Source organism: Helianthus annuus, chromosome 3 (genome assembly GCF_002127325.2).
Source record: "Helianthus annuus cultivar XRQ/B chromosome 3, HanXRQr2.0-SUNRISE, whole genome shotgun sequence".
In the NCBI taxonomy this organism is placed as follows: Eukaryota; Viridiplantae; Streptophyta; class Magnoliopsida; order Asterales; family Asteraceae; genus Helianthus; species Helianthus annuus.
The window spans coordinates 160615121-160625970 of NC_035435.2; the positions used below are offsets into that span (position 1 = coordinate 160615121).

Below are 10850 nucleotides of genomic sequence, written 5' to 3' on the forward strand. Positions count from 1 at the left end.
TGCACGAAAGGCAATGGCATTGTTCAATGATGCGCGTTGCGCGAGAAGCATTAGAGCTTTCAAGAGGCTCAAGAAAATACATCATTGCCTCCTAGATCTAAGTTTGTGTAACAGGCTGAGACCTGTGGCTGAAATATATGTGTTGCCTCGCCAACCGCAAATCAAAATCATCGCCTTAGTCAAGCAACAAAATTTGGAAAACATCCAACTTAAATAAGCTTGGGAGTAAAAATCACACGTCGTCAACCAAAGTAGAAGCCAAACCTTTGTTTAAACAAAAATCAATAGACACATATAGGGATGAGCATTTGGCACTGGGTACTAGTAACGTACCGGTACCGAACCTTACCGAGTATATCGTATTGGACTGCATTCTTAGACTAGGGTTTATTAGTGGTGACGGCTAGGGTTTTATTATTTTTGTGTGGCGCGGCGGAAACGGTATAGAGTGCGGGCTCTGATACCATGTAAGAATATGAAAGACTTGATTGATCTTATTGATATGTTTGATTACAATATATAGAGATCACAAGGAACCCTAGAAACCTAATCGAGCCCGTGGGCTTACACTAATAAACCCTAGAAACCTAATCAAGCTCTGATACCCTGTAAGAATATGAAAGACTTGATTGATCTTATGATATGTTTGATTACAATATATAGAGATCACAAGGAACCCTAGAAACCTAATCAAGCCCATGGGCTTACACTAATAAACCCTAGTCTAAGAATGCAGTCCAATATATCGGTACCGGTACCCACTTTTCCCGTTTTTCGATACCGGTACTTTTGGTACCGGTACCGGTTCGGTACCGAACGGGTACCGTGCTCATCCCTAGACACATAATGCAAACCAACAACAATACATATAAACACTTACAACATGTGGATGCAATGTTCAATTAAAACAATGTATGGCTCAGAACTGTGGCTGCAATACACTTACCTCGCCAACGATAATTCATAATCATGGCCTTCGTATGGTAAAAACTAAAAAAAAAACTCCCGCTTAGATAAACATGGTAAAAAATAACACATATGATCAACAGTGCATGAACACGTGTAGATGCACCGTTAATCCCAGGCAACATAACTAACACAACAATGAACCATTGGATCCGTTCAAAGCCATTTAAAGCTAAACACGAACACAAAAAGGGGTGACCAGTTGTAGAAACCCTCAAAAAGATCCCACAACAATCCGTAATCAAAACCCTGAATGCACGCCGACGAAAACCGAAAACGAAAGAGTTTGATGCCCGTCGTGTGGGGCAACTGAGACTTTGATGCCTGTCGCGTGGCGCGACCATGCCAGATTCTCCGGATAGCCATGTGTCGCCATGTGGCAAGCCTACGTAGCTGACTTATGACACATATGCCCTAGCTTGCTTCTTCGTGTGACGCAACCAGGCTGTTTTGGTTCATTACGTGGCGCGACGAGCACCAGATTCCATCTGGATAAACATGGCCCCCTCGCGTGACGCAGCAGAGAAACCATGTCTCGTCACGTAGCGCGACGACGACGTTTTCCAGGTATAAATAGAGGGGATCTTGGACGTTCACACTACACAAATTGATTTTGAAAAATCGAATTCTAAACCTTCACTTCTCAATCCCCGAATATCTGTCCCGATACCCGTGTACGAAACCCTAATTATTGAAACGATACCCTGTTCAATTGATCCAAAACCCTAGCAACGAAAAGATGAAGTTCTACGTGAATAAGGTGATACTTTATACATTGCGGTTTTGATCTCGTGATTATCATTGAAGTTTGATTTGGTTTCTTACACTAATATTGTTACATTGTGTGTTTATCTAGGAACCAGGGCATAAACCAAGGAGGCTTAAAAATCCCAATTTTGCAATGTGAGTCATTCTATTTTATCAAATGTTTTCAAAACCCTAAATGTTTTCCAATCGTTACTTATATTACGGTGATTAAGTCTTTGTATTCTTACTGGAAAACTACTGTCAATATGTGGAGTTTTGTATACATTACTTGATATACTTTGCTATTTGGACAACGGGATATGTAAATAGTGAGATGACCACTGCCACAAGAACGACCGAGTGACAAATACTTTTGGGTAGTTGTAAGATATAAACAAATGTAAAACTCTTAATGCTGTAATTATAAGAAAGTGTCTTTTTATACAATTGAATGAACTCACTAGTATTTTCGGCTGATCAAATATTTTTAAAACGCGTTTCAGGTGATTTACTGTGAAGAGAAGGGAAAACTGCTACGAGGCACTAAAGCTTAAATAAGTGGCTAAGGAACCTGAATAAAACGTGTTTTATAATTGAGGTTTACCCCGTGAAAATCCTTTATGTAAATATGGGTTTTATCCCACAATTTACGGAATGAAAACTACGGTGTTTGGAAAACTCTAATATTTTTCCTGACACCGATCCTGATGAAATTTTCGCTGTGATAATTTTAATAAGCACTGGTACCACTTGTGCTGTTCACGGCTCCTGTCCAGGGTAAGGTCGGGGGTTGTGACACCAGCGTGCCTCTGTATTACCCAGGGGCGTACCCACACCTATGCGAAGGTGGGCGGGCGCACCCCCGAGAAAAAAAATTTTAGTGTTATTATCCGACCAAAATCTCGTCCGCACCCCTTGGTTTTTTTCATCCGCACCCCTTGGAATTTTTCGTCCGCACACCTTAGGTAAAAAATATTATGGATTATATTAAAAAAAAGAATTAGTAAAGTCTGATTTTTTTTTTTTAAAAACTACCTATATTATATAAACTTATACTACCTAAACCCAAACCAAACCCATTATATAAACTTATCAATAGCTCACTAATAATCTAGCCCATTAACCCACTTAACTTAAAACTAAAACAGTTAAAATAAGCCCAAAAACCCTTCAATTCCTCTCCCGCCCTCCCTCTGTGCGACTGTGCGTGCTCTCTGCCTCCTATCCTGCCAACGATCTTCATCAGCCAACACAGCAACAGCACTGTAGCAGCCGATATCAGCCGGAATCCGGCATCAACGTGACCGGAATCCACTCCAAACCAACCGGACACCGACAAACGGTAAGTTTTTATGTTTTTTATATGATTTTTCTTGATATTATATGAGAAAAAGGGTAATAAAAAACTTAAATAGGTATGAAAAATCGTGTGTTTTGACATTGCGTATGGTTGTTTAGATGATTTTTAGGGGTGATTACACAATTCTAGGGCTTGATTGCTTGAATAGTTGAAAATTAAAATTAAAACATTATGTTATGGAACGATGAACTAATGGTCATGGATCATTTTGTTTGTGATTGGAACCATGAGTAGGGATGTTATGGCGCAATTTCTCAAGAGGAAAGTGGTTGTACCACTTTTTTTACCGAATTTTTCTAATTATAGACCAAGGTATGTTTTAGATAAGTTTTTTTGTTCTTTTATTTAATGATTAAGAGAAATAGATGTAGGGGGGTTTAAGCTTTCATGCTTTTTTGTTTGTTATTGTGATAGGAAGGTAGGAACTAGGGTTTGATTGTTTGAAAATTGAAGTTGATCCGACCCGACCCGATCTGACCCGACCCGCTATAAAACTTTGTTTGTTTGTGTTTACATGTTTTACATGACCCGACCCGATCCGACCCGCTATGAACCGAATTTTTTTTATATAGCTAGGGGTCTAAAATCTTTAAAAATTTTCCGCACCCCCAGAAAAAAAATCCTGGGTCCGCCACTGGTATTACCTCTTCCGAGCCTTTACTTGACTTCCGTTTAGGAAAAGCAAACAATTGAAATCCAAGAGCCTCAACTAGATTTTTGTATACCGCCAACCACATATTTGTGGTAGTAAACAAAAATCCAAACTTGGATATTGCGGTAGTACACTGATCAATGTTGTAAGTTCGGTTAAAAATATAATTAAAACATGTCCTATTCACCTTTACTAGTAAAGAGCATGTAGGGTGTCGAATCCACGGGGAATTAATGCTTTGATTAATTATCTAATTCTAAAACAATTGCTTTCAACTGATTGAGAGAGTTATTTAAAAAATGAGTTTGATTATTGTAGTTATAAATAGTTGTGAGAAAATGACCAATCTCCGGGTTACGGGATGTGAAGAAAATCGGGTAACCTAGTTACCAACAATTAGAAATCACATAGACATGATTTGTTAACCTACTTGTTTGATAAATAACTAACATATAATATATTTGGTTGCAGTGATCCACGATCGAAACCGTAAGATTGATGCAACTCAATAGTAACCTAGTTAATTATCAACCCTAGATTTCACAAACACAATCAAATTCAATGGTTAAAAATGACAACTTAGAATTTGATCCTCATTGTTGATGACAAAACCCAATAACTGATGAAAACATGTGTATGAGATAATCCAAAACCAGTTAATCAAAACAAGTAAATATAAAGATAAACTAACCAAATGATTAGACAACTCCAAATCCAGAAGTATATAAATACAGGTTGACCCACTTTCTAACACAAACCTTAGCCCCGAATATGATCACGAATAATTTGACGGATATCAAAAGTTTGATCAGAGTTAAACAATAAACTTCTTTGTTGAACAAAAAATATAAAAGATTGAAAACCAATTTGGTGCACTACAAATAGGAGATTTGGAACCAAAAGAAAAATAACTATATTTTATTCGATGAAAAACTTGAACAAAGACCCCTTCAAATAATAAACCAAATCCTAACCAACCATGACTTAAATTTTAATAGATGGATAAACAAATAGACTCATAATTATCTAAACCTATTGGATAACCATATCACCTCTCTACCGACTCAATTCAAAACAAAACAAACATTAATTAAAATTAGAGTTAAATGCCATTTTAGTTCTTGTGGTTTGGACCATTTTGCCAGTTTAGTCCAAAGGTTTCATTTTTAATCTGTGGGTCCAAAAAGATTTCACAGTTGCCATTTTAGTCTACTGGGTTAACTTCATCCATTTTTTCAGTTAACGAGAAGGCCAATTTTGTCATTTTGTATGTAATTATGTTAACTAAAAGGGCAATTCAGCCATATAAAATGACCGAATGACCTTCTCGTTAACAGAAAAAATGGATGAAGTTAACTCAGTGGACTAAAATGATAAATGTGAAACCTTTTTGGACCCATAGGTTAAAAATGAAACATTTGGACTAAACTGACAAAATAGCTCAAACCACAAGGACTAAAATGGCATTTAACTCTTAAAATTAAATTAACTCACTCAAAAAAACCCTTTTACCCCTAGTGATAAATTTCGATTAATCCAACAATAACCTCTTTAATCGTAATTTATTCTCTTCAACCTTCAAAATAAAGACGGATCAATATCTTCCTGTTGAATAAAGTCTGCTTCTTCCTGCCCTTTCTCTTGCATCGATTTGCGAGAACACGTGTGTGCACTAGTTTGAGACATGTTAGGGAATCCATGTGTTGTGTTTTGGTTTATTATTTGAAGGGGAAAGACATGCGTTAGTTCCTAGGAGATGAAGAACAAAACATAAATTATTGTCGTGTACAATGTTGTACATGATGAAAGTTAATTTTAGAATATGGTTTTTGTGCAAGGAGATGAAGAACAAAACATAAATTATTAATTTTTACATGATGGATAACACTCGATTTTTAATAATAAAATTGACATCACAATTTTTGAAATTAATGATAGTTTGGTGATTTCAACCCCAAATTACCCTAATTCCCTCTAATCCTCCGGTGTGACATCACCCCCTCCATCCACTACTCTAAGACCATGTGTAGTGGGGCGTTTTCTTTAAAAAAATTTCAAAAAAAAAACGCCCAATAACGCCTTCCCCACCATTACATGGGGCGTTACTTTGTAAAAATTTTGAAAAAAATTTGTTCAGGCGTTTTCTTTAAAACGCTCCAAGTAACCAAGTAGGGTGAGTGTTGACCAATGGGAAGAGAGATGAGTGTTTGACTAGCAGCTTTTTGAATAAGTTTTTTTTTTTTTAATCCTTTTAATAATTGGAAGGGGCATTATTAGGCATTATGCCCACTACACCACTTTTGCTATAATGCCCCATGCTGACTGGGATGACACGTGTCGGATAATGCCCCATGGTGGGGGCATTATAATTCTTCACCACTACACATGGTCTAAGGCCATCCGTAGTCATAAGGCCCTTTTGGGGGCATTATGCGACATGTGGCATGCCACGTCACCAAGGAGCTTTATGGGGCGTTATGCAACTTGAGGCCCTAGTCATAAAGCCCTTTTGTCATCGTTACTCAATTAATTTAGTTTTCATTTTTTTATTTAATTTCTAAGTTTTATAAAATTAAAAATCATTGCATTAAATAAAAAACAATATATTAAAATAAAAAAAAACGTTAAAGAAAAAAAACATTACACCTAAAAAAATATATTTATTGTTCGGCTTCATTTTCGTTCTCTCCTTCTTCCTCTTCTTTTTCTCCAGCATCCAAACCTACGTCTTCAAAGTTCCCGTCTTCAAATTCCTCAACCTCTTCTTCCTCGGAATCTTCTTCGTTGTCACTGTTGTATCGAATTGGGCGAATCGCCCAAGCATGCTCAACCAAATCCGCCTTCAACGTGTTATGTATTTCTTTAGATCGCAATACTTGAGCATTTGCGAGTCTCTCTTCCATTGTTGCTTGGGTACCTTCGACGAAATCTTCCGGAATATAGTTTTGGCATATCGCTCTTCCATCATCCTCAATGATCATATTATGCAAAATGATGCAAGCATAGGTCATTCGTATTCTATCCTTATGCCACATGCGACAAGGATTTCTGATAAAATGCCATCGTTGCTGTAGAACCCCAAAACACCTCTCGATATCCTTTCTTGAAGACTCTTGTAATTTTTTAAAATACTTTATTTTCTCATCGAACGTTTCAGAAAACGTTTTAACAATAATCGAATACTCCGGGTATATACCATCGCCCAAATAGTAGCCATGCTCGTAGTCGTTCCCGTGCGCATGAAAACCGGCCTTTGGTATAGTTCCAGAAATGTAGCTCTCTAATAATGGTGAAGCCTCTAATGTATTAATATCGTTAAAACACCCGGCTACACCAAAGAAGGCCGACCAAACCCAAAGGTCGTATGACGCAACAGCTTGTAATTACCAAAGTTGGCCCTTTTTGATCACCCCGTGTATGTTGACCTCGCCATGCGGTTGGACAATTATACCAACGCCATTGACGACAATCCAAGCTACCAATCATGCCGGGTATTCCATGCTTTTCTAGATGCACCTCATATATTTGTTGAAGGTCGTTCCAAGTAAGATTTCTCAAATAACGTTTTCCATATAACTGGCATATACCTAAAATATAATTTAATATATAAAATTTTACTAGTAAGCTACTAAAAAATAGATATATAAAAGTAAGTAAATAAATAAAAGTCCATAAAAAATATCATAGCAAAAATGTTCCAAGCAATCTCGGGTTGTTTTCTCCGCCATCTTCAAGTACTCGTCGTTGATGTCGTATGTGTTTCCGTATGATAATATGCGTAACGCGAATGTGACCTTTTGAATTAAGGTGAAGCCTAAATATCCTCGCGCGTCCATTCTTTGCTTAAAGAAATCATACTTATTTTCCAAATCATTATTAATGCGCAAAAATAACCTTTGGCTCATCCGAAAACGTCGTCTAAAAACATTGGGTCCGTGAACCGATGTCGCATCAAAATAGTCTTTCATCAAACGCTCGTTCGCGGCTTCACGATCTCGCAAGATATAGGTGCGCCGCAAGATGGGTCGTGGAGGGGGAGTAGGCCGAACGTGCTCAAATGCTTGTATCACAAAAGTACATGCACTCGTAACCGCTTCTTCCTCCTCCGCGTCTTCTTCGGGTGAAAAAAATCTTCGGTAAATATCGGTGAACGAGTCTTCCGACGGGGAACCCATTTTTTTAATAGGGTGGGAGTAGTTTCAAAACTTTTTAAAAAATATATAGAGAAGGAGAGAATATTTGAGTATGATTTATTAAAAAAAATTGGAAGAGTTGCGAGTTATTTATAGTGTGAAAATAAAAAAATTGATTTTTTTAAAAGAATATGACAGTTCATTAACGGTCAAAAATTAAAAATTGTAATTCATCACGCCGCTAAATTAATCGCGCCACACCCCCTTTTTCCTTTGATAGCGCCCCACGTTTTGGTGTGCCGGGTGTTTTGCTGGCGCCATGACCGGGCATACCGCCCCACTACGCAAACACTAAAACACCTTATTTAGTGTTAAAACCTTTTTTATTTAAAAATAAATTAAGCGTTTTGATTTAAAATAAATAAAACATTAAACTAAATGAAATAAAAGTTACCTTAGTTCAAGCTAAACAAATATAAAAATGTGAATAAACATACATTAAAAATAAAATAAATAAATACTAAAATATAATTAAACTATTCCGAATCCGACTCCTCGATGTGGAGTAGATCTAGAGTTGCAAGATGTTCCACAAGATCATAACAAAGTCGGAAATGTGTATATTCATTTTATAACTCCGCAAGGACATTATCATAAAAAGTTGGCTCGACGTGAGGATCCTTTATGTGGATCGGTGATATTGCATATATGTCATGCTTCAAGATCATGCTATACAATATTGTGCGTGTATAGACAACGGTCCTAATCTTTTCTACAGTCATAGCTCACAATGGTCACTTAAGTACATCTCATTTCCCCTTTAGTACATCAAAAGAACGCTGCAGATCCATTCTTTCCTAATCTTGCACAATTTTTTTATCTTTTAGATCAGTTGGACATTGAAACGCTTTCACAAACGTTGACCAAGTATGGTAGATCCCATCAGTAAGATAGTATCCACGTGTGACGTGTGTATAAGCTTCCATTTCGGTGGGTGAGAAAAAATTGAGATTGTTGAAGAATATTATTGTTGTTGAGTGCTCCAGGCGAAACAAAAAACCCATGCCGAAACCATAAATCTTGTGAAGCAACCGCTTATAGCATGATCGTAGGGTATAGTTGATCACTTATCATATATTGTCCTCGAAACTCCTTAGGACACATTCTCCAAACGAAATGTGTACAATCAAGGCTACCGATCATACCAGGAAGGGTATGTCTTTCTTCGTGTGCTTCGTACAAACGTGCAATGTCTTGGCTTGTGGGTCTTGGTAAAAACTATTTGTCGTTTAAGTTAATTGCGACATTAAAATATATTGTAGACATTCACGCGATGTCCTATCGGCCATACATAAATACTCATCGTATTAATCAAGAGGATTACCGCTTGCAAGTTGTTTAATGGCAGATCTGCATTTTTGTAACGTCGTAAAATTTTTTTAATCCTCTCGTCTAGGCCCTCTTGAAACCATTTGTTATTTGCTTCTACATTGCCTACAATTTTTAAAAACAGACGTTTCAACATACGAAACCTTTGTCTAAACATACATTTATTGTATTTGGGGTTGTTGGCAAAATAATATTCCATAAGGACTTTGTGACCCTTTTCACGATCACGTGGCGCGATCTTTTTGTAGGTGTTGTCGTGTCCTCATGTTCGGCTTGCTTGAGGATATCTGTGAAAAATAATAGACTACTATCCTTTGATAATAATAATAATACCTTGTTGATATTGAGCGATGGAATGAATATCGCATCTTCTTGAAAATCAGCTTCCCGCTCTCCCCATTATTTTCTGCGGCATCCAGGTGAAGGGCAAATACGGGTGGCGCCGGTTCGTATTGGATGGGAGGCGAGTGTGACACCCCAGGAAAACCAGGAAACCAACGCAACATAACTAGCTTCCTCAGTAACTGCGTGCTAAATTTCGGGACGAAATTCTCTTAACAGGGGGAGAATGTGACAACCCTCAAAATTCGATGTATTCCTTACAATTTATTATTGATAATTAAAGTGCTTGACGACTGTGTGGAATTACTTAATTACTTTCTGATATATGTGTTATGCTTACATGTGCTTGTTAACATACTAGTAGTATACAGAAAAGTCATTAAATAGTCCCTTGTGTTTTCCTAAGTGTTAGAAATTAAAAGTGTTACAAAAATATATATATAAAAGACACTTTACGGATTAATTAAGCACTTTAATGGAACAGTGTCAAACCGAACAACCGGACTTTACCCGGAACACAAAAATATTGCCAAACACATTGTCTTTATTTTTCTGAGCTAGTTAGGGTCCCCGAACACCCTAACACACCTTATATTATGACACACATAATAATATGGTAACTAAACACTTTCAACCTAACTAGATTGTAACTAGTTCCATCACAACCCAACCCTATAACCCCCCCCCCCCCTCAAAATCGGTCCCCAAGGGTGGGGACACACCCTTGTTTCTTTGATTATTTTATTGTTTATGTTGGTTATGTAGAAACATTTTACATATTGGACAAACCTAAAGCTTGGTTTATAAATATACCCTCAAGACTTCTCATCTCTTTCATAATCACAACATCAACAAAGTTTTTCTTCTCCTCCATAACCACCTCACGGCTGCCATCTCCCTCCACCATAACACCACCATCAACCTTCCACTCAATCATTCTACTTACATACAAAGGTGCTACGGGTCATACAACGAAGCTCGATGCTCTCAGAAGTGGAAGGACCTTCTCCATTCGCTTTTAACCACCACTTTTCTTCACTCGAACTCCCCTAGTCTTGAACTAGTGGTAAGAACATAGATCCGTTCATTCTTCATGTGAGTGGTTAATAGTTGTTTGATGATGAAAATCCATGAACACTAAAGAACCATGAACAAAGTCTTGCATATAAACTAACTTGTAATGAAACATAATGAAGTAATGATAAACTGAAGTTGTCTTGATTATGTTACTGATTTACTTGCTGATCTACTTGTAATATTG

General features: G+C 37.2%; 1 protein-coding gene across 1 annotated transcript; it reads right to left on the minus strand.

Annotated features, from left to right (window-relative positions):
* Window positions 1-6385: 6385 nt before the first annotated feature.
* LOC110932327 lies at window positions 6386-10526 on the minus strand. The gene is made up of 2 exons (XM_022175669.1): window positions 10403-10526; window positions 6386-7023 (listed from the first exon to the last, which is right to left on the minus strand). The coding sequence occupies exons 1-2, from the start codon at window positions 10524-10526 to the stop codon at window positions 6386-6388; spliced, it is 762 nt and encodes a 253-aa protein (XP_022031361.1).
* Between the last annotated feature and the right edge of the window lie 324 nt (window positions 10527-10850).

Coding starts and splice junctions, on each gene's coding strand:
- LOC110932327 (XM_022175669.1), bottom strand. CDS start 10,526: ATGATTGAGTGGAAGGTTGATGGTGGTGTTATGGTGGAGGGAGATGGC. Junction 7,024..10,402: donor AGAGATGAGAAGTCTTGAGG/GTATATTTATAA, acceptor TTAATACATTAG/AGGCTTCACCATTATTAGAG.